The 26780-nt window shown below is 41.4% G+C and overlaps 2 protein-coding genes across 2 annotated transcripts in view; one reads left to right on the top strand and one right to left on the bottom strand.

Moving 5' to 3' along the window:
* Window positions 1–10498, bottom strand: part of stx6 (syntaxin 6) — a 33046-nt gene extending 22548 nt beyond the window's left edge. The window contains exon 1 of the mRNA XM_056277553.1: window positions 10400–10498. Within this exon, the coding sequence (XP_056133528.1) occupies window positions 10400–10434 (35 nt within the window). The 5' untranslated portion in view covers window positions 10435–10498. The remainder of the gene's footprint in view (window positions 1–10399) is intronic.
* Window positions 10499–25513: 15015 nt separating this feature from the next.
* ier5 (immediate early response 5) overlaps window positions 25514–26780 on the top strand; it is a 1517-nt gene continuing 250 nt past the window's right edge. Inside the window, exon 1 of the mRNA XM_056277175.1 lies at window positions 25514–26780. This exon is cut by the window's right edge and continues 250 nt beyond it. Within this exon, the coding sequence (XP_056133150.1) occupies window positions 25773–26582 (810 nt within the window). The 5' untranslated portion in view covers window positions 25514–25772 and the 3' untranslated portion in view covers window positions 26583–26780.

Below are 26780 nucleotides of genomic sequence, written 5' to 3'. Positions count from 1 at the left end.
ACATTATCTTCCACCTTCTAACTCACCAACCCTGTTCCTAATGTGCAGTAACATTATCTTCCACCTTCTAACTCACCAACCCTGTTTCTAATGTGCAGTAACATTATCTTCCACCTTCTAACTCACCAACCCCGTTCCTAATGTGCAGTAACATTATCTTCCACCTTTTATCTTGCCAACCCCGTTCCTAATGTGCAGTAACATTATCTTCCACCTTCTAACTCACCAACCCCGTTCCTAATGTGCAGTAACATTATCTTCCACCTTCTAACTCACCAACCCTGTTCCTAATGTGCAGGAACATTATCTTCCACCTTCTAACTCACCAACCCTGTTCCTAATGTGCAGTAACATTACCTTCCACCTTCTACCTCACCAACCCCGTTCCTAATGTGCAGTAACATTATCTTCCACCTTCTAACTCACCAACCCTGTTCCTAATGTGCAGTAACATTATCTTCCGCCTTCTACCTCACCAACCCCGTTCCTAATGTGCAGTAACATTATCTTCCACCTTCTAACTCACCAACCCCGTTCCTAATGTGCAGTAACATTATCTTCCACCTTTTATCTCGCCAACCCCGTTCCTAATGTGCAGTAACATTATCTTCCACCTTCTAACTCACCAACCCTGTTCCTAATGTGCAGTAACATTATCTTCCACCTTCTAACTCACCAACCCTGTTCCTAATGTGCAGTAACATTATCTTGCACCTTCTAACTCACCAACCCCGTTCCTAATGTGCAGGAACATTATCTTCCACCTTCTACCTCACCAACCCCGTTCCTAATGTGCAGGAACATTATCTTCCACCTTCTAACTCACCAACCCCGTTCCTAATGTGCAGTAACATTATCTTCCACCTTCTACCTCACCAACCCCGTTCCTAATGTGCAGTAACATTATCTTCCACCTTCTAACTCGCCAACCCCGTTCGTAATGTGCAGTAACATTATCTTCCACCTTCTACCTCACCAACCCCGTTCCTAATGTGCAGTAACATTATCTTCTACCTTCTACCTCACCAACCCCGTTCCTAATGTGCAGTAACATTATCTTCCACCTTCTACCTCACCAACCCCGTTACTAATGTGCAGTAACATTATCTTCCACCTTTTATCTCGCCAACCCTGTTCCTAATGTGCAGTAACATTATCTTCCACCTTCTACCTCACCAACCCCGTTCCTAATGTGCAGGAACATTATCTTCCACCTTCTACCTCACCAACCCCGTTCCTAATGTGCAGTAACATTATCTTCCACCTTCTACCTCACCAACCCCGTTCCTAATGTGCAGGAACATTATCACCCACCTTCTACCTCACCAACCCCGTTCCTAATGTGCAGGAACATTATCTTCCAACTTCTACCTCACCAACCCCGTTCCTAATGTGCAGTGACATGAAGACATTCGTCTATTATGCATTTTCCCTATTCCCAACCCAGAAGAGACGTCTCTCTCTTGGAGCCTGTCATGTGTGTGAGCGAAGGGGCGGGGCCAGTTATCTGATGTGTGCAAACACACACACACACACACACACACACACACACACACACACACACACACAGAGCCTGCTCTTATGGAATGGCAGAGAGAAGTACACAGTCAGAGGTGTGGTTATACAAACCCCAATTCCAGTTAAGTTGGGACGTTGTGTAAAACGTGAATAAAAACAGAATACAATGATTTGCAAATCCTTTTCTACCTATATTCAATTGAATACACTACAAAGACAAGATGTTTAATGTTCAAACTGGTAAACTTTATTGTTTTTTGCAAATATTCACTCATTTTGAATTTGATGCCTGCAACACGTTCCAAAGAAGCTGGGACAGGGGCAACAAAGACTGGGAAAGTTGAGGAATGCTCAAAAACCACCTGTTGGGAACATTCCACAGGTGAACAGGTTAACTGGAAACAGGTGAGTGTCATGATTGGGTATAAAAGGAGCATCCCTGAAAGGCTCAGTCGTTCACAAGCAAGGATGGGGCGAGGTTCACCACTTTGTGAACAACTGTGTGAGCAAACAGTCCAACAGGTTAAGAACAACGTTTCTCAACGTACAACTGCAAGGAATTTAGGGATTTCATCACCTACAGTCCATAATATCATCACAAGATTCAGAGAATCCGGAGAAATCTCTGCACGTAAGTGGCAAGGCCCAAGACCAACACTGAATGCCCGTGACCTTCGACCCCTCAGGCGGCACTGCATTAAAAACCGACATCATTGTGTAAAGGATATGACCACATGGGCTCAGGAGCACTTGGGAAAACCATGGTCAGTTAACACAGTTCGTCACTACATCTACAAGTGCAAGTTAAAACTCTACCATGCAAAGCCAAAGCCAGATATCAACACCACCCAGAAACACCGCCGGCTTCTCTGGCCCGAGCTCATCTGAGATGGACTGACGCAAAGTGGACAAGTGTGCTGTGGTCTGACCAGTCCACATTTCACATTGTTTTTGGACATCATGGACGTCGTGTCCTCCAGGCTACAGAGGAAAAGGACCATCCAGTTTGTTATCAGAGCAGAGTCCAAAAGCCAGCATCTGTGATGGTATGGGGGGTGTTAGTGCCCATGGCATCATGGGTAACTTGCACATCTGGGAAGGCACCATTAATGCTGAAAGGTACATACAGGTTTTGGAGCAACATATGCTGCCATCCAAGCGACGTCTTTTTCAGGGACGTCCCTGCTTATTTCAGCAAGACAATGCCAAGCCACATTCTGCAGGTGTTCCACCAGCGGGGCTTCGTAGTAAAAGAATGCGGGTACTGGACTGGCCTGCCTGCAGTCCAGACCTGTCTCCCGTTGAACATGTGTGGTGCATTATGAAGCGCACAATACGACAACGGAGACCCCGGACTGTTGAGCAACTGAAGTCGTACATCAAGCAAGAATGGGAAAGAATTCCACCTACAAAGCTTCAACAAGTAGTGTCCTCAGTTCCCAAACGCTTACTGAGTGTTGTTAAAAGGAAAGGTGGTGTAACACAGTGGTGAACATGCCCCTGTCCCAGCTTCTTTGGGACGTGTTGCAGGCATCAAATTCAAAATGAGTGAATATTTGCAAAAAAACAATAAAGTTTATCAGTTTGAACATTAAATATCTTGTCTTTGTAGTGTATTCAATTGCCAGATGGAGACAGCTGGGTTGGGAATCCTGCCAGGACACTGAGGACCCCCTACTCTTTGTGATAAGTGCCATGGGATCTTTAATGACCACAGTGAGTCAGGACCTCAGTTTAACGTCTCATCTGAAGGACTGCATCTCCTACAGCACAGTGTCCCCATCACTGCGCTGGGATTTGATACTTGTTTTTATTAGGACCAGAGGGAAGACTGCCCCCTACTGGCCCACCAACACAACTTCCATCAGTAACTCAGTTTTTCTCAGGAGGTCTCCCATCCAAGCACGAGCCAAGCCCATACCTGCTTACCTACTCTCATTCAGCAGAGCCAGGGTACATGTTGGTATGGCTGTCGATAAGCAGCATCAGTAAGACGAGCAGTACCATTAAATCTTAACAATGCCCATCCCTACCCCAGTATCATGTCGGCAAAGTGGAGGGTTGATGGTAATGTGGATGTATGAAAAAACAGATTTTCTCTCTGAAAGTGGATATATGATGTTTCTCCTGTTTTTTAAAAACTGATTATGAGGACATCTGTTCTACCATCCTAGACCCATACCAACATGTTTTCACATCAAAACATGTTAAAAAGGAGACTCACATTGTGGCGTTTATAAAGGGGGGAGGGGGCAAAAGGTGGCATACAGGGGCCTGTTGAACAGATTTGTGGACTGGTGCGAGCTAAACCGCCTGCAGCTGAATGCCAGGAAGACAAAGGAGATGATTGTGGCTCTCCAATGGTGCAGTCCCCCATGACAACTGTGACCATCCCTGGGGCAGATGTTGAGGTGGTTCGCTCCTACAAATACCTGGGAGTTCACATGGAAAACAGGCTGGAGTGGGCTGGCAACATCGAGGCCCTCCACAAGAAAGGTCAGAGCTGACTCTACTTCCGATGGAGGATCAGCTCCTTTAACGTCTGCATTAAGATGCAGCAGATGTTCTACCAGTCTGTGGTGGCCAGTGCTACCTTCTTCACTGTTGTGTGTTGGGGCAGTGGTGTGAAGGCTGGAGATGCCAAAAGACTGAACAAGTTAGTCTGGAAGACCTGCTCGGTGCTGGGAGTGAATCTGGACTCTCCGGCAACGAGGTGTCAAACAAGAGGACCCTGACCAAACTGTTGGCCATCTTTTTTTTGTTCTGTTTTTTTCTTTTTCTCCCCAATTGTATCCGGCGAATTACCCCACTCTTCCGGAGCCATCCTGGTCACTGCTCCACCCCCTCTACCGATCCAGGGAGGGCTGCAGACTACCACATGCCTCCTCCAACACATGGGGAGTCACCAGCCGCTTCTTTTCACCTGACAGTAAGGAGTTTCACCAGGGGGACCTAACACGTGGGAGGATCACGCTATTCCCCCCCAGTTCCCCCTTCTCCCCAAACAGCCGCTCCAACCGACCAGAGGAGGCGCTAGTGCAGTAACCAGGACACATACCCACATCCGGCTTCCCACCCGCAGACACGGCCAATTGTGTCTGTAGGGACGCCCGACCATGCCGGAGTTAACATGGGGATTTGAACTGGTGGTCCCCGCAAACTGGTGGCCATCTTAAACAACGTGTCACACCCCCTTCACCACACAGCGATCAAACACAGGAGCACCTCTAGCAACGGACTAATCCCCCCAAGGTGCTCTACAGAATGCCACAGGAGATCATTCCTGCCGGCAGCCATTAAACTGTTGAACTCCTCCCCCGTTCTGCTACGACATCGACCCCCGCATTCTAACCCTAACTGCCTTTATAATATTTTTCATATTCAAATATTGCATACTATCACTCATACTGTAATAATTTAAGGATGACCTGAATTTCTTCTGCAGTAGTTATAGATACCATTATGTAAATTATGTGCAATATACATCTATCAGCTTGCTATTGTGTGTAATATAAAAAAGTTATGCAATAACTGTGAATACCTGCACCCTGTGCAATAACTGTAAATTTGAACACATTAGTCAAATTTATTTGTGTAGCCCAAATTCACAAGGTAGTCCCAAAAGGCTTTACATCAGTACAATATACATCAATACACGACAGTATACGACATGTGAACATGTTGCTGCATCTTTTTCTCTTTTTCTCAATGCTATCTGCTATATTTTCATTTTTTAATCTCTCTACCAATGCTCTTGATTCACCTTGCTACTTCAGCTCAGTCTAGTTCTTTACATTTTGTATACTCCCTGTAGTTTTTGCTTCATATTCTTGCTATTGTGTGTATTTTGATATTGTGCTGCCTAGCTGCAATGATGCTTTAATTTCCCTCTGGATCAATACATATCTGTCTATCTACCTATCTCTGTCACTTTACTAGAGGGGCGCAACTGAAGGACCAGGTGATGGTTATGACACCTACACAACATATTAAACAAGACAACCCACTTGCCAAATAGCATCAGCATAGTGTTCGTTACAACACAAGCCAACATCACCATACCCTACACATATTACTCACCATACATACACATATTAGACCTTCACCATACCCTACACATATTAGTCACCATACCTACACATATTAGTCACCATACCTACACATATTAGTCACCATACCTACACATGTTATTCCTTCACCATTCTCTCACAACTGAACATTCTGTCATGATACATACTGTTAGCTTTTTCTCATGATACATGCTGTTAGCTATCTGTCATTTTACATACTGTTAGCTATCTGTCATGATACATACTGTTAGCTAGTTGTCATGATACATACCGTTAGCTTTCTGTCATGATGCATACTGTTAGCTAGTTGTCATGTTACATACTGTTAGCTTTCTTTCATGATACATACTGTTAGCTTTCTGTCATGATACACACTGTTAGCTTTCTGTCATGTTACATACTGTTAGCTATCTGTCATGATACATACTGTTAGCTTTCTGTCATGATACATACTGTTAGCTTTCCTCATGACACATACTGTTAGCTTTCTGTCATGTTACATACTGTTAGCTATCTGTCATGATACATACTGTTAGCTTTCTGTCATGATACATACTGTTAGATTTCCTCATGATACATACTGTTAGCTTTCCTCATGACACATACTGTTAGCTTTCTGTCATGTTACATACTGTTAGCTATCTGTCATGATACATACTGTTAGCTTTCTGTCATGATACACACTGTTAGCTTTCTGTCATGTTACATACTGTTAGCTTTCTGTCATGATACATACTGTTAGCTATCTGTCATGATACATACTGTTAGCTTTCCTCATGACACATACTGTTAGCTTTCTGTCATGTTACATACTGTTAGCTTTCTGTCATAATACATACTGTTAGCTTTCTGTCATGTTACATACTGTTAGCTTTCTGTCATGATACACACTGTTAGCTTTCTGTCATGTTACATACTGTTAGCTTTCTGTCATGATACATACTGTTAGCTATCTGTCATGATACATACTGTTAGCTTTCCTCATGACACATACTGTTAGCTTTCTGTCATGTTACATACTGTTAGCTTTCTGTCATAATACATACTGTTAGCTTTCTGTCATGTTACATACTGTTAAATATCTGTCATGATACATACTGTTAGCTTTCTGTCATGATACATACTGTTAACTTTCTGTCATGATACACATTGTTAGCTTTCTGTCGTGATACATACTGTTAGCTATCTGTCATGATACATACTGTTAACTTTCTGTCATGATACATACTGTTAGCTATCTGTCATGATACATACTTTTAGCTATCTGTCATGATACATACTGTTAGCTTTCTGTCATGATACATACTGTTAACTTTCTGTCATGATACACATTGTTAGCCTTCTGTCATGATACATATTGTTAGCGTTCTGTCATGATACATACTGTTAGCTAATCTGTCAAGTTACATACTGTTAGCTTTCTGTCGTGATACATACTGATAGCTATCTGTCGTGATACATATTTTTAGCTTTCTGTCGTGATACATACTGTTAGCTATCTGTCATGATACATACTGTTAACTTTCTGTCATGATACATACTGTTAGCTATCTGTCATGATACATACTTTTAGCTATCTGTCATGATACATACTGTTAGCTTTCTGTCATGATACATACTGTTAACTTTCTGTCATGATACATACTGTTAGCTTTCTGTCATGATACATACTGTTAGCTTTCTGTCATGATACATATTGTTAGTTATCTGTCATGATACATACTGTTAGCTATCTGTCATGATACATACTGTTAGTTTTCTGTCATGTTACATACTGTTAGTTTTCTGTCATGATACATACAGTTAGTTTTCTGTCATGTTACATGCTGTTAGCTTTCTGTCATGATACATACTGTTAGCTTTCTGTCATGATACATACTGTTAGCTTTCTGCCATGATACATACTGTTAGCTTTCTGTCATGATACATACTGTTAGCTTTCTGTCATGATACATACTGTTAGCTATCTGTCATGATACATACTGTTAGCTTTCTGTCGTGATACATACTGATAGCTATCTGTCATGATACATACTGTTAACTTTCTGTCATGATACATACTGTTAGCTATCTGTCATGATACATACTTTTAGCTATCTGTCATGATACATACTGTTAGCTTTCTGTCATGATACATACTGTTAACTTTCTGTCATAATACATACTGTTAGCTTTCTGTCATGATACATACTGTTAGCTAGTTGTCATGATACATACCGTTAGCTTTCTGTCATGATGCATACTGTTAGCTAGTTGTCATGTTACATACTGTTAGCTTTCTTTCATGATACATACTGTTAGCTTTCTGTCATGATACACACTGTTAGCTTTCTGTCATGTTACATACTGTTAGCTATCTGTCATGATACATACTGTTAGCTTTCTGTCATGATACATACTGTTAGCTTTCCTCATGACACATACTGTTAGCTTTCTGTCATGTTACATACTGTTAGCTATCTGTCATGATACATACTGTTAGCTTTCTGTCATGATACATACTGTTAGATTTCCTCATGATACATACTGTTAGCTTTCCTCATGACACATACTGTTAGCTTTCTGTCATGTTACATACTGTTAGCTATCTGTCATGATACATACTGTTAGCTTTCTGTCATGATACACACTGTTAGCTTTCTGTCATGTTACATACTGTTAGCTTTCTGTCATGATACATACTGTTAGCTATCTGTCATGATACATACTGTTAGCTTTCCTCATGACACATACTGTTAGCTTTCTGTCATGTTACATACTGTTAGCTTTCTGTCATAATACATACTGTTAGCTTTCTGTCATGTTACATACTGTTAGCTTTCTGTCATGATACACACTGTTAGCTTTCTGTCATGTTACATACTGTTAGCTTTCTGTCATGATACATACTGTTAGCTATCTGTCATGATACATACTGTTAGCTTTCCTCATGACACATACTGTTAGCTTTCTGTCATGTTACATACTGTTAGCTTTCTGTCATAATACATACTGTTAGCTTTCTGTCATGTTACATACTGTTAAATATCTGTCATGATACATACTGTTAGCTTTCTGTCATGATACATACTGTTAACTTTCTGTCATGATACACATTGTTAGCTTTCTGTCGTGATACATACTGTTAGCTATCTGTCATGATACATACTGTTAACTTTCTGTCATGATACATACTGTTAGCTATCTGTCATGATACATACTTTTAGCTATCTGTCATGATACATACTGTTAGCTTTCTGTCATGATACATACTGTTAACTTTCTGTCATGATACACATTGTTAGCCTTCTGTCATGATACATATTGTTAGCGTTCTGTCATGATACATACTGTTAGCTAATCTGTCAAGTTACATACTGTTAGCTTTCTGTCGTGATACATACTGATAGCTATCTGTCGTGATACATATTTTTAGCTTTCTGTCGTGATACATACTGTTAGCTATCTGTCATGATACATACTGTTAACTTTCTGTCATGATACATACTGTTAGCTATCTGTCATGATACATACTTTTAGCTATCTGTCATGATACATACTGTTAGCTTTCTGTCATGATACATACTGTTAACTTTCTGTCATGATACATACTGTTAGCTTTCTGTCATGATACATACTGTTAGCTTTCTGTCATGATACATATTGTTAGTTATCTGTCATGATACATACTGTTAGCTATCTGTCATGATACATACTGTTAGTTTTCTGTCATGTTACATACTGTTAGTTTTCTGTCATGATACATACAGTTAGTTTTCTGTCATGTTACATGCTGTTAGCTTTCTGTCATGATACATACTGTTAGCTTTCTGTCATGATACATACTGTTAGCTTTCTGCCATGATACATACTGTTAGCTTTCTGTCATGATACATACTGTTAGCTTTCTGTCATGATACATACTGTTAGCTATCTGTCATGATACATACTGTTAGCTTTCTGTCGTGATACATACTGATAGCTATCTGTCATGATACATACTGTTAACTTTCTGTCATGATACATACTGTTAGCTATCTGTCATGATACATACTTTTAGCTATCTGTCATGATACATACTGTTAGCTTTCTGTCATGATACATACTGTTAACTTTCTGTCATAATACATACTGTTAGCTTTCTGTCATGATACATACTGTTAGCTTTCTGTCAAGATACATATTGTTAGTTATCTGTCATGATACATACTGTTAGCTATCTGTCATGATACATACTGTTAGTTTTCTGTCATGTTACATACTGTTAGTGTTCTGTCATGATACATACAGTTAGTTTTCTGTCATGTTACATGCTGTTAGCTTTCTGTCATGATACATACTGTTAGCTTTCTGTCATGATACATACTGTTAGCTATCTGTCATGATACATACTGTTAGCTTTCTGCCATGATACATACTGTTAGCGTTCTGTAACCTGGACCCTGTTGTTTCTCTCATCCTTCCTCTGCTTACCTTAGCTTAGTTTAGATGGCATACTTAGCTATCTTTAAACTGTATTCTGCTGTTACTGATTGTTACGGTCAACTTTTTTCTTTATTTTAGATGACAGCCTGTGAGTTTACTTTGCTCTAGATCCTGTTGTGGCTGCTAGCTTTCTCTTACCTAAACTCACACATTGTTAGTTATCTTTAATCCAGATCTTGCCGTTGTTAGCTTGGTTTATTTTTAAATGGCAGACTCGTTCTCTCTGTAGCCTTGCATTAGCGGGCTAGCAACACAACGCTAGCTGGGAAAGCTAACATTGTAGGGTGGCATATGAACATAATAATTAGAAACCGTGGTTAACATCTACATCAGTGAATACTTCTTACCCCTTGACGACGAAAAACGGGTCTTCCATCGACATTTTGTTTTGCTGCTGTTTTCCAGAAAGTCTACAGTAGGAGCTCCATGCTCCGCGCGGAGCAGGAAAACAGACGGCTATACAACGGAAGTACGTCCGTGACGTCACATAAACATATCCGCTCTGGGGCTGCTCTCTTTGGCTTAGAGATGGGAAAGGGACGGACAATGGTCTCTATTAGCTCTCTGTGCTTGTGTCTTTGTGTTAAGGCAGAGAGCCAGAGCACAAGAATTTCATTGTATTCTAATCTACTACTACTACTACTACCACTACCACTACTACTATTACTACTACTGCCGCTGCTGCTGGTGCTACTACTACTACTACTACTATTACCACCACCACCACCACCACCACCACCACCTCCACCACCACTACTACTACTACTACTACTACTACTGTTACTACTACTACCACTACTACTACTACTACCACCACTACTACTACTACTACTACCACTACTACTACTACTACTACCACTACTACTACTACTACTACTGCCGCTGCTGCTGGTGCTACTACTACTACTATTACCACCGCCACCACCACCACTACTACTACCACTACTACTACTACTACTACTACCACTACTACTACTACTACTACTACTACCACTACTACTACTACTACTAATACTGCTACTGCCGCTGCTGCTGGTGCTACTACTACTTCTATTACCACCACCACCACCACCACTACTACTACCACTACTACTACTACTACTACTATTACTACTACTGCCGCTGCTGCCGCTGCTGCTGGTGCTACTACTACTACTATTACCACCACCACCACCACCACTACTACTACTACCACTACGACTAATACTACTACTGCTGCTGCTACTGTTACCACCACCACCACTACTACCACTGCTACTGCCACTACTACTACTACTGCCGCTGCTGCTGGTGCTACTACTACTACTATTACCACCACCACTATTACTACCACTACTACTAATACTACTACTGCTGCTGCTACTGTTACCACCACCACCACCACTACTACAACTGCTACTGCTACTACTACTACTATTACTACTACTGCCGCTGCTGCTGCTACTACTACTACTACTACTGCCGCTGCTGCCGCTGCTGCTGGTGCTACTACTACTACTATTACCACCATCACCACCACCACCACCACTACTACCACTACTACTAATACTACTACTGCTGCTGCTACTGTTACCACCACCACCACTACTACAACTGCTACTGCTACTACTACTACTATTACCACCACCACCACTATTACTACCACTACTACTAATACTACTACTGCTGCTGCTACTGTTACCACCACCACCACTACTACAACTGCTACTGCTACTACTACTACTATTACCACCACCACCACTATTACTACCACTACTACTAATACTACTACTGCTGCTGCTACTGTTACCACCACCACCACTACTACTACTACCACTACTACTACTACTACTACTATTACTACTACTGCCGCTGCTGCCGCTGCTGCTGGTGCTACTACTACTACTATTACCACCACCACCACCACCACTACTACTACTACCACTACGACTAATACTACTACTGCTGCTGTTACTGTTACCACCACCACCACTACTACCACTGCTACTGCCACTACTACTACTACTGCCGCTGCTGCTGGTGCTACTACTACTACTATTACCACCACCACTATTACTACCACTACTACTAATACTACTACTGCTGCTGCTACTGTTACCACCACCACCACCACTACTACAACTGCTACTGCTACTACTACTACTATTACTACTACTGCCGCTGCTGCTGCTACTACTACTACTACTACTGCCGCTGCTGCCGCTGCTGCTGGTGCTACTACTACTACTATTACCACCATCACCACCACCACCACCACTACTACCACTACTACTAATACTACTACTGCTGCTGCTACTGTTACCACCACCACCACTACTACAACTGCTACTGCTACTACTACTACTATTACCACCACCACACCACCACCACTATTACTACCACTACTACTAATACTACTACTGCTGCTGCTACTGTTACCACCACCACCACTACTACAACTGCTACTGCTACTACTACTACTACTACTACTACTACTACTACTACAACTATTGCCACCACCACCGCTACTACTACTACTATTACTATTGCTGCTGCTGCTATTGTCATACACATGATAATAAAGTTGAACTTGAGTTTTTAACCTTCCCTGGCTTTGTTCTGAAATGATTCTAGAAGACATTAATAAAAATGTTCGCGTGAAAAAAAACCTGTTAAGTTTATTTGTGTCACCCACAAAGCCCACAAATTAGTCCCAAAGGCTTTACAATCACTGCAATATACCACACCCCTGTTGTTAGACCCTTGAATCAGATGAGACAAAAACAAACCTGAACTCCACATTTATTGGTGAAAATTGTAGTTATTGCTAATAACCACAGAATGGTGCCTACATTCTGACAGTAGGATGTTAGAAGAGTTCACAGACACTGTGGACCCAGACAAGAGGGGGGAAACCTGGCGGGCGGTGCCAGGACAACAAGCTCTCCCTCAACATCCGCACCACCAAAAAGAATATGGTGGACTTAAGCAGACAACAGCAGGGTGTGTACGCTCTCGTCCACATCAACGCATCACCAGTGGAAAGGTTCAGCAACTTCCTTTTCCTCAGTGCCATCTGCTAGTTGCACTTTTTACTGTGACAATACCTGTTCACATGGTTTCTGTTACCCACTTAACAATCCTGTTCACATGGTCACTGTTACCCACTTAATACCTGTTCACATGGTTACTGTTACCCACATAACAACCCTGTTCACATGGTTACTGTTACCCACTTAACAATCCTGTTCACATGCTTACTGTTACCCACTTAAAAATCCTGTTCACATGGTTACTGTTACCCACTTAACAATCCTGTTCACATGGTTACTGTTACCCACTTAAAAATCCTGTTCACATGGTTACTGTTACCCACTTAATACCTGTTTACATGGTTACTGTTACCCACTTAACAATCCTGTTCACATGGTTACTGTTACCCACTTAACAATCCTGTTCACATGGTTACTGTTACCCACTTAAAAATCCTGTTCACATGGTTACTGTTACCCACTTAAAAATCCTGTTCACATGGTTACTGTTACCCACTTAATACCTGTTCACATGGTTACTGTTACCCACTTAGCAATCCTGTTCACATGGTTACTGTTACCCACTTAACAATCCTGTTCACATGGTTACTGTTACCCACTTAAAAATCCTGTTCACATGGTTACTGTTACCCACTTAACAATCCTGTTCACATGGTTACTGTTACCCACTTAACAATCCTGTTCACATGGTTACTGTTACCCACTTAAAAATCCTGTTCACATGGTTGCTGTTACCCACTTAATACCTGTTCACATGGTTACTGTTACCCACTTAATACCTGTTTACATGGTTACTGTTACCCACTTAACAATCCTGTTCACATGGTTACTGTTACCCACTTAAAAATCCTGTTCACATGGTTACTGTTACCCACTTAACAATCCTGTTCACATGGTTACTGTTACCCACTTAACAATCCTGTTCACATGGTTACTGTTACCCACTTAACAATCCTGTTCACATGGTTACTGTTACCCACTTAACAATCCTGTTCACATGGTTACTGTTACCCACTTAAAAAATCCTGTTCACATGGTTACTGTTACCCACTTAATGCCTGTTCACATGGTTACTGTTACCCACTTAACAATCCTGTTCACATAGTTACTGTTACCCACTTAACAATCCTGTTCGCATGGTTACTGTTACCCACTTAACAATCCTGTTCACATGGTTACTGTTACCCACTTAATACCTGTTCACATGGTTACTGTTACCCACTTAATACCTGTTCACATGGTTACTGTTACCCACTTAATACCTGTTCACATGGTTACTGTTACCCACTTAATACCTGTTCACATGGTTACTGTTACCCACGTAACAACCCTGTTCACATGGTTACTGTTACCAACTTAATACCTGTTCACATGGTTACTGTTACCCACTTAATACCTGTTCACATGGCTACTGTTACCCACGTAACAACCCTGTTCACGTGGTTACTGTTACCCACTTAACAATCCTGTTCACATGGTTACTGTTACCCACTTAATACCTGTTCACATGGTTTCTGTTACCCACGTAACAACCCTGTTCACATGGTTACTGTTACCCACTTAACAATCCTGTTCACATGGTTACTGTTACCCACTTAATACCTGTTCACATGATTACTGTTACCCACTTAATACCTGTTCACATGGTTACTGTTACCCACTTAATACCTGTTCACATGGTTACTGTTACCCACTTAACAATCCTGCTCACATGGTTACTGTTACCCACTTAACAATCCTGTTCACATGGTTACTGTTACCCACTTAATACCTGTTCACATGGTTACTGTTACCCACTTAATACCTGTTCACATGGTTACTGTTACCCACGTAACAATCCTGTTCACAGGGTTACTGTTACCCACTTAACAATCTTGTTCACATGGTTACTGTTACCCACTTAATACCTGTTCACATGGTTACTGTTACCCACGTAACAACCCTGTTCACATGGTTACTGTTACCCACTTAAAAATCCTGTTCACATGGTTACTGTTACCCACTTAACAATCCTGTTCACATGGTTACTGTTACCCACTTAACAATCTTGTTCACATGGTTACTGTTACCCACTTAACAATCCTGTTCACATGGTTACTGTTACCCACTTATTATCTGTTCACATGGTTACTGTTACCCACTTAACAATCTTGTTCACATGGTTACTGTTACCCACTTAATACCTGTTCACATGGTTACTGTTACCCACTTAACAACCCTGTTCACATGGTTACTGTTACCCACGTAACAATCCTGTTCACAGGGTTACTGTTACCCACTTAACAATCTTGTTCACATGGTTACTGTTACCCACTTAATACCTGTTCACATGGTTACTGTTACCCACGTAACAACCCTGTTCACATGGTTACTGTTACCCACTTAAAAATCCTGTTCACATGGTTACTGTTACCCACTTAATACCTGTTCACATGGTTACTGTTACCCACTTAATACCTGTTCACATGGTTACTGTTACCCACTTAATACCTGTTCACATGGTTACTGTTACCCACTTATTATCTGTTCACATGGTTACTGTTACCCACTTAACAATCTTGTTCACATGGTTACTGTTACCCACTTAATACCTGTTCACATGGTTACTGTTACCCACGTAACAACCCTGTTCACATGGTTACTGTTACCCACTTAACAATCCTGTTCACATGGTTACTGTTACCCACTTAACAATCCTGTTCACATGGTTACTGTTACCCACTTAATACCTGTTCACATGGTTACTGTTACCCACTTAATACCTGTTCACATGGTTACTGTTACCCACTTAATACCTGTTCACATGGTTACTGTTACCCACTTAATACCTGTTCACATGGTTACTGTTACCCACTTAATACCTGTTCACATGGTTACTGTTACCCACTTAACACTCCTGTTCACATGGTTACTGTTACCCACTTAATACCTGTTCACATGGTTACTGTTACCCACTTAATACCTGTTCACATGGTTACTGTTACCCACTTATTATCTGTTCACATGGTTACTGTTACCCACTTAAAAATCCTGTTCACATGGTTACTGTTACCCACTTATTATCTGTTCACATGGTTACTGTTACCCACTTAACAATCTTGTTCACATGGTTACTGTTACCCACTTAATACCTGTTCACATGGTTACTGTTACCCACTTAACAACCCTGTTCACATGGTTACTGTTACCCACGTAACAATCCTGTTCACAGGGTTACTGTTACCCACTTAACAATCTTGTTCACATGGTTACTGTTACCCACTTAATACCTGTTCACATGGTTACTGTTACCCACGTAACAACCCTGTTCACATGGTTACTGTTACCCACTTAAAAATCCTGTTCACATGGTTACTGTTACCCACTTAATACCTGTTCACATGGTTACTGTTACCCACTTAATACCTGTTCACATGGTTACTGTTACCCACTTATTATCTGTTCACATGGTTACTGTTACCCACTTAACAATCTTGTTCACATGGTTACTGTTACCCACTTAATACCTGTTCACATGGTTACTGTTACCCACGTAACAACCCTGTTCACATGGTTACTGTTACCCACTTAACAATCCTGTTCACATGGTTACTGTTACCCACTTAACAATCCTGTTCACATGGTTACTGTTACCCACTTAATACCTGTTCACATGGTTACTGTTACCCACTTAATACCTGTTCACATGGTTACTGTTACCCACTTAATACCTGTTCACATGGTTACTGTTACCCACTTAATACCTGTTCACATGGTTACTGTTACCCACTTAATACCTGTTCACATGGTTACTGTTACCCACTTAACACTCCTGTTCACATGGTTACTGTTACCCACTTAATACCTGTTCACATGGTTACTGTTACCCACTTAATACCTGTTCACATGGTTACTGTTACCCACTTATTATCTGTTCACATGGTTACTGTTACCCACTTAAAAATCCTGTTCACATGGTTACTGTTACCCACTTAATACCTGTTCACATGGTTACTGTTACCCACTTAATACCTGTTCACATGGTTACTGTTACCCACTTAATACCTGTTCACATGGTTACTGTTACCCACTTAATACCTGTTCACACGGTTACTGTTACCCACATAACAACCCTGTTCACATGGTTACTGTTACCCACTTAATACCTGTTCACATGGTTACTGTTACCCACTTAACAATCCTGTTCGCATGGTTACTGTTACCCACTTAAAAATCCTGTTCACATGGTTACTGTTACCCACTTAAAAATCCTGTTCACATGGTTACTGTTACCCACTTAACAATCCTGTTCGCATGGTTACTGTTACCCACTTAAAAATCCTGTTCACATGGTTACTGTTACCCACTTAACAATCCTGTTCACATGGTTACTGTTACCCACTTAACAATCCTGTTCACATGGTTACTGTTACCCACTTAACAATCCTGTTCACATGGTTACTGTTACCCACTTAATACCTGCTCACATGGTTACTGTTACCCACTTAACAATCCTGTTCACATGGTTACTGTTACCCACTTAACAATCCTGTTCACAAGGTTACTGTTACCCACTTAACAATATTGTTCACATGGTTACTGTTACTCACTTAACAATCTTGTTCACATGGTTACTGTTACCCACTTAATACCTGTTCACGTGGTTACTGTTACCCACTTAACAATCCTGTTCACATGATTACTGTTACCCACTTAACAATCCTGTTCACATGGTTACTGTTACCCACTTAATACCTGTTCACATGGTTACTGTTACCCACTTAACAATCATGTTCGCATGGTTACTGTTACCCACTTAACAATCCTGTTCACATGGTTACTGTTACCCACTTAACAATCCTGTTCGCATGGTTACTGTTACCCACTTAAAAATCCTGTTCACATGGTTACTGTTACCCACTTAACAATCCTGTTCACATGGTTACTGTTACCCACTTAATACCTGTTCACATGGTTACTGTTACCCACTTAATACCTGTTCACATGGTTACTGTTACCCACTTAATACCTGTTTACATGGTTACTGTTACCCACTTAACAATCCTGTTCACATGGTTACTGTTACCCACTTAACAATCCTGTTCACATGGTTACTGTTACCCACTTAATAATCCTGTTCACATGGTTACTGTTACCCACTTAATACCTGTTCACATGGTTCCTGTTACCCACTTAACAATCCTGTTCACATGGTTACTGTTACCCACTTAACAATCCTGTTCACATGGTTACTGTTACCCACTTAAAAATCCTGTTCACATGGTTACTGTTACCCACTTAACAATCCTGTTCACATGGTTACTGTTACCCACTTAACAATCTTGTTCACATGGTTACTGTTACCCACTTAAAAATCCTGTTCACATGGTTACTGTTACCCACTTAACAATCCTGTTCACATGGTTACTGTTACCCACTTAATACCTGTTTACATGGTTACTGTTACCCACTTAACAATCCTGTTCACATGGTTACCGTTACCCACTTAATACCTGTTTACATGGTTACTGTTACCCACTTAACAATCCTGTTCACATGGTTACTGTTACCCACTTAACAATCCTGTTCACATGGTTACTGTTACCCACTTAACAATCCTGTTCACATGGTTACTGTTACCCACTTAAAAATCCTGTTCACATGGTTACTGTTACCCACTTAACAATCCTGTTCACATGGTTACTGTTACCCACTTAACAGTCCTGTTCACATGGTTACTGTAACCCACTAAAAAATCCTGTTCACATGGTTACTGTTACCCACTTAAAAATCCTGTTCACATGGTTACTGTTACCCACTTAATACCTGTTCACATGGTTACTGTTACCCACTTAATACCTGTTCACATGGTTACTGTTACCCACTTATTATCTGTTCACATGGTTACTGTTACCACTAAACAATACCTGTTCACGTGGTTACTGTTACCCACTTACTGTTACCCACTTAACAAGCTGCCATTTGCACAACATTACTGTTTACTATACCATACCACAATACCATTACTACTGTGTACACATTCTCCACCAGAACACGCTAACAAAGTACATCCAAAGTCTGTACTGACTGTACAAACTCCAATTCCAATGAAGTTGGGACGTTGTGTGAAATGTGAATAAAAACAGAACACAATGATTTGCAAATCCTTTTCAACCTATATTCAGTAGAATACACTACAAAGACAAGATGTTTAATGTTCAAACTGCTAAACTTTATTGTTTTTTGCAAATATTCACTCATTTTGGATTTGATGCCTGCAACACGTTCCAAAGAAGCTGGGACAGGGGCAACAACAAACTGGGAAAGTTGAGGAATGCTCAAAAAACACCTGTTTGGAACATTCCACAGGTGAACAGGTTAACTGGAAACAGGTGAGTATCATGATTGGGTATAAAAGCAGCATCCCTGAAAGGCTCAGTCGTTCACAAGCAAGGATGGGGCGAGGTTCACCACTTTGTGAACAACTGTGTGAGCAAACAGTCCAACAGTTTAAAAACAACGTTTCTCAACGTACAACTGCAAGGAATTTAGGGATTTCATCATCTCCAGTCCATAATATCATCACAAGATCCAGAGAATCCGGAGAAATCTCTGCACGTAAGTGGCAAGGCCCAAGACCAGCACTGAATGCCTGTGACCTTCGACCCCTCAGGCGGCACTGCATTATTTGGAGCAACATATGCTGCCAACCAAGCGGCGTCTTCTTCAGGGACGTCCCTGCTTATTTCAGCAAGACAATGCCAAGCCACATTCTGCAGGTGTTCCAACAGCGGGGCTTCGTAGTAAAAGAGTGCGGGTACTGGACTGGCCTGCCTGCAGTCCAGACCTGTCTCCCATTGAACATGTGTGGTGCATCATGTACAAATAAACTTGACTTCAGCTGAGTAGAGAACTGAACAGCACATGATGGCAGCACAGGCCGACTGGCTGTAGGACTGGGTATCAAACATGTGTAAAAAATGTTGAATTTCACACAAGTTTCACTGTCGTGTTTGAGAAAACAAACAGTATGTTCATATTTATATGGACTTGTTAAAGGTGCTGTGATTGATATACGTTGAAAAGTAAGGTACAATGTAAAGTAAGGTACAACATAAAGTAAGGTACAATGTAAAGTAAGGTACAATGTAAAGTAAGGTACAACATAAAGTAAGGTACAATGTAAAGTAAGGTACAATGTAAAGTAAGGTACAATATAAAGTAAGGTACAATGTAAAGTAAGGTACAACGTAAAGTAAGGTACAATGTAAAGTAAGGTACAACATAAAGTAAGGTGAAATATAAAATGTAAAGTAAGGTACAATATAAAGTAAGGTACAATATAAAGTAAGGTACAATGTAAAGCAAGGTACAATATAAAGTAAGGTACAATGTAAAGTAAGGTACAATATAAAGTAAGGTACGATGTAAAGTAACGTACAATATAAAGTAAGGTACAATGTAAAGTAAGGTACAATATAAAGTAAGGTACAATGTAAAGTAAGGTACAATGTAAAGTAAGGTACAATATAAAGTAAGGTACAATGTAAAGTAAGGTACAGTGTAAAGTAAGGTACAATATAAAGTAAGGTACAATGTAAAGTAAGGTACAATGTAAAGTAAGGTACAATGTAAAGTAAGGTGCAATATAAAGTAAGGTACAATGTAAAGTAAGGTACAATATAAAGTAGGTACAATGTAAAGTAAGGTACAATGTAAAGTAAGGTACAACGTAAAGTAAGGTGAAATATAACATGTAAAGTAGGTACAATGTAAAGTAAGGTACAATGTAAAGTAAGGTACAATATAAAGTAAGGTACAATGTAAAGTAAGGTACAATGTAAAGTAAGGTACAATGTAAAGTAAGGTACAATATAAAGTAAGGTACGATGTAAAGTAAGGTACAATATAAAGTAAGGTACGATGTAAATTACGTACAATGTAAAGTAAGGCACAATATAAAGTAAGGTACGATGTAAATTACGTACAATGTAAAGTAAGGTACAATGTAAAGTAAGGTACAATGTAAAGTAAGGTACGATGTAAAGTAACGTACAATATAAAGTAAGGTACAATGTAAAGTAAGGTACAATATAAAGTAAGGTACAATGTAAAGTAAGGTACAATATAAAGTAACGTACAATGTAAAGTAAGGTACAACGTAAAGTAAGGTACAATGTAAAGTAAGGTACAACATAAAGTAAGGTGAAATATAAAATGTAAAGTAAGGTACAATATAAAGTAAGGTACAATATAAAGTAAGGTACAATGTAAAGCAAGGTACAATATAAAGTAAGGTACAATATAAAGTAAGGTACAATGTAAAGTAAGGTACAATATAAAGTAAGGTACAATATAAAGTAACGTACAATGTAAAGTAAGGTACAACGTAAAGTAAGGTACAATGTAAAGTAAGGTACAACATAAAGTAAGGTGAAATATAAAATGTAAAGTAAGGTACAATATAAAGTAAGGTACAATATAAAGTAAGGTACAATGTAAAGCAAGGTACAATATAAAGTAAGGTACAATATAAAGTAAGGTACAATGTAAAGTAAGGTACAATATAAAGTAAGGTACGATGTAAAGTAACGTACAATATAAAGTAAGGTACAATGTAAAGTAAGGTACAATATAAAGTAAGGTACAATGTAAAGTAAGGTACAATATAAAGTAAGGTACAGTGTAAAGTAAGGTACAATGTAAAGTAAGGTACAATGTAAAGTAAGGTACAATGTAAAGTAAGGTACAATATAAAGTAGGTACAATGTAAAGTAAGGTACAATGTAAAGTAAGGTACAACGTAAAGTAAGGTGAAATATAAAATGTAAAGTAGGTACAATGTAAAGTAAGGTACAATGTAAAGTAAGGTACAATGTAAAGTAAGGTACAATATAAAGTAAGGTACAATGTAAAGTAAGGTACAATATAAAGTAAGGTACAATGTAAAGTAAGGTACAATATAAAGTAAGGTACGATGTAAAGTAAGGTACAATGTAAAGTAAGGTACAATATAAAGTAAGGTACAATGTAAAGTAAGGTACAATGTAAAGTAAGGTACAATGTAAAGTAAGGTACAATGTAAAGTAAGGTACAATATAAAGTAGGTACAATGTAAAGTAAGGTACAATGTAAAGTAAGGTACAACGTAAAGTAAGGTGAAATATAAAATGTAAAGTAGGTACAATGTAAAGTAAGGTACAATATAAAGTAAGGTACAATGTAAAGTAAGGTACAATATAAAGTAAGGTACAATGTAAAGTAAGGTACAATATAAAGTAAGGTACAATGTAAAGTAAGGTACAATATAAAGTAAGGTACAATATAAAGTAAGGTACGATGTAAAGTAAGGTACAATATAAAGTAAGGTACAATATAAAGTAAGGTACGATGTAAAGTAAGGTACAATATAAAGTAAGGTACGATGTAAATTACGTACAATGTAAAGTAAGGCACAATATAAAGTAAGGTACGATGTAAATTACGTACAATGTAAAGTAAGGTACAATGTAAAGTAAGGTACAATGTAAAGTAAGGTACAATATAAAGTAAGGTACAATGTAAAGTAAGGTACAATGTAAAGTAAGGTACAATGTAAAGTAAGGTGAAATATAAAATTCAAAGTAAGGTACAATATAAAGTAAGGTACAATGTAAAGTAAGGTACAATATAAAGTAAGGTACAATGTAATGTAAGGTACAATATAAAGTAAGGTACAATGTAAAGTAAGGTACAATGTAAAATATAAAAGTAAGGTGAAATGTGCAAAACACAGACGAGCATGAAGCCACCAGCACACAACAACCATAACAAACACAAGACACACAACAACCATAACAAACACAACCACCACAATCTACTGACAAAACAAAGGAATCAGATGAACTGAAATCACAGACATGATTTTTTTTTTACTCTGATCATGAATCTCCACAGACCGAGGAAACGAAACCCCGCCGTTAACCCATCCCCCCCCCACACACACACACACAGACACACACTCCACGTGACATGAAATCAGCCAAACATGACGTCAGACCAGGAAGTGGACCATCCAAGTAAAGGGGACGCGCATAGCGGAAATGAAGCGCCTCGTAGTTTCTACGTCTTATACGAGCGTCCAGAGAGTACTTGTGTACATTTGGAAAGGACGTCTGGTATCAAGAACCAGCTTTTTAAAGATAAATCAGTCGAAACAAATAGCTTATGATAACATAACCCTGTAGAACTGTTCCTCCTGGTCACGAATACAAGTACCCCATTATACACACACCCAGCCATACAAGTACCCCATTATACACACACCCAGCCATACAAGTACCCCATTATACACACACCCAGCCATACAAGTACCCTATTATACACACACCCAGCCATACAAGTACCCTATTATACACACACCCAGCCATACAAGTACCCTATTATACACACACCCAGCCATACAAGTACCCCATTATACACACACCCAGCCATACAAGTACCCCATTATACACACACCCAGCCATACAAGTACCCCATTATACACACACCCAGCCATACAAGTACCCCATTATACACACACCCAGCCATACAAGTACCCCATTATACACACACCCAGCCATACAAGTACCCCATTATACACACACCCAGCCATATAAGTACCCCATTATACACACACCCAGCCATACAAGTACCCTATTATACACACACCCAGCCATACAAGTACCCTATTATACACACACCCAGCCATACAAGTACCCCATTATACACACACCCAGCCATACAAGTACCCCATTATACACACCCAGCCATACAAGTACCCTATTATACACACACCCAGCCATACAAGTACCCCATTATACACACACCCAGCCATACAAGTACCCCATTATAAACACACCCAGCCATATAAGTACCCCCATTATACATACAAGTACCCCATTATACACACCCAGCCATACAAGTACCCCATTATACACACCCAGCCATACAAGTACCCCATTATACATACACCCAGCCATATAAGTACCCAATTATACACACCCAGCCATACAAGTACCCCATTATACACACCCAGCCATACAAGTACCCCATTATACATACATGTACCCCATTATACATACCCAGCCATACAAGTACCCCATTATACACACCCAGCCATACAAGTACCCCATTATACATACCCAACCATACAAGTACCCCATTATACACACCCAGCCATACAGGTTCCCCATTATACACACACCCAGCCATACAAGTACCCCATTATAAACACACCCAGCCATATAAGTACCCCATTATACATACATGTACCCCATTATACACACCCAGCCATACAAGTACCCCATTATACATACCCAACCATACAAGTACCCCATTATACACACACCCAGCCATACAAGTACCCCATTATAAACACACCCAGCCATATAAGTACCCCATTATACATACATGTACCCCATTATACACACCCAGCCATACAAGCACCCTATTATAAACACACCCAGCCATATAAGTACCCCATTATACATACATGTACCCCATTATATATACCCAGCCATACAAGTACCCCATTATACATAAATGTACCCCATTATACACACACCCAGCCATACAAGTACCCCATTATACATACATGTACCCCATTATACTTACCTAGCCATACAAGTACCCCATTATACACACGCTCCATTATACACACCCAACCATACAAGTACCCCTTTAAACACACCCAGCCATACAAGTACCCCATAACATATACCCAGCCATACAAGTACCCCGTTATACATACCCAGCCATACAAGTACTCCATTATACACACCCAGCCATACAAGTACCCATTTATACACACCCAGCCATACAAGTACCCCATTATACACACCCAGCCATACAAGTACCCCATTATAATACCCAGCCATACAAGTACCCCGTTATACATACCCAGCCATACAAGTACCCCATTATACATACCCAGCCATACAAGTACCCCTTTATACACACCCAGCCATACAAGTACCCCATTATACTCGCGCAGCCATACAAGTACCCCATTATACACACCCAGCCATACGAGTACCCCATTATACATACCCAGCCATACAAGTACCCCGTTATACATACTCAGCCATACAAGTACCCCTTTATACACACCCAGCCATACAAGTACCTCATTATACTCACGCAGCCATACAAGTACCCCATTATACACACCCAGCTTGTAAATACAGAAGTATCAGAATGTAAAGTATCAGAAGCGTCAGAGTCTAAATGTGGCCCGCTATGAGAGCTTATTCGCTCGCTCTCTCTCTCTCTCGCTCTCTTTTTATGTGACATATTTCTAAAGCGTGCTCCTATTGGTCGGTATCGATTTGGCGGGGCGCTGTTGATTGGCTGTGTCAGGACGTAGTGTTTTCTCATTGGCCAGCGTAGCTGCTACGCGCTGCTATAAATACGCGTTATAAATAGGAGCGCTTCAGTCGGTCTGTCGGTGGCCTCCCGGGTTTTACGGGAATCCCACAAACGCGCATAACAAAAGCTGATCCGGATCAGGTCTCATTCACAGCGCCTGTCGATGTAAACACGTCATTACTAACGCGCGGGACGGTGTCAGCAGAGCGAGCGAGGACAAAGGCGCGGATCCACAGCGGGCCGCCGACGGCAGGCCCGACCCGGTCTGGGACATTTCTCACCTTCCTGGATCTAATCCGGCTCGCTGCCTGCCCTTCCTACCATGGAGTACAAAGTGGAGGCCCATCGGATTATGAGTATTTCCCTGGGGAAGATCTACAACTCCCGCGTCCAGCGCGGCGGACTCAAACTGCACAAGAACCTGCTGGTGTCTCTGGTGCTGCGCAGCGCGCGGCAGGTCTACCTCAGCGACCAGTACGGAACCGGCGGCTGGGCGGCGGACGGCGGCTACATGGAGCCGGACCTACCGCCCGGCTCACCGCACACGGTGGCCGAGTCTCCGGGGGAGGACTGCGGCGGGGCGCCGGGCCGCTCCCCGGCAGACGGCGGCGGCGGCATCCCGCCGCAGGACTCCAGACACGGGGCGTTGGGTTTAGGCTACGGCGCGGCGCTGTCCGCGGAGGACGAGGCTGCCCCGGACAGCGCCGCCAGGCGGACTCTCTTGTCTCTACACGAGAACGGCGTGTTTTCGGTGGTGGAGTCGAGCGCCGAACCGGAACCGCCCACCGTCCACCCGGGCAAGGAGAGCTCTCCTGAGCGGAGCGCCGGCAGGAAGCGGAGCGCCGACGGCTCCGCGGCTCCGGAAGCGGCGGCGGTGAAACGGACGAGAGTCGCCGTGGCCGCCTCGCCGCCTGTCAGCACCGGGGCCGAGGGAGCGGAGGACGACATGGACACCGGTAACGTCACCAGCTTGATCTCCATTTTCGGATCCAGTTTTTCCGGACTGCTGAGTAAGGACGCGGCGCAGCCCGACGCCGAGACCGGGGAGAGCGACGCCGCCCCGGGGCAGATCTGCTGCGAGCAGATGCTGAAGTCCCTCGGGCCCTGGACGACCGCCATAGTGGCCTTCTGACGGACACGGCCGCCGGATGTGATCGGGTCTCTTTCGGGGCTTTGGTTCCGCTAAACGCGCCCGTGTCCGCGGGGCAGCACGTGGTGAGCGCCCCCGTGGGTGCCGCGTGCAGAGCACGCGCCGCGCGGTCACGACGGGGCGCGAGGAAACGAGGACACCGTCCCCGCGCCACCGGGTTCCCCCGGTAAACGGTGAAAT

Source organism: Lampris incognitus, chromosome 3 (assembly GCF_029633865.1).
Source record: "Lampris incognitus isolate fLamInc1 chromosome 3, fLamInc1.hap2, whole genome shotgun sequence".
Taxonomy (NCBI): domain Eukaryota; kingdom Metazoa; phylum Chordata; class Actinopteri; order Lampriformes; family Lampridae; genus Lampris; species Lampris incognitus.
Note: the sequence above shows the minus strand (reverse complement) of the source record. Positions and strands in the feature narration are given on the sequence as shown.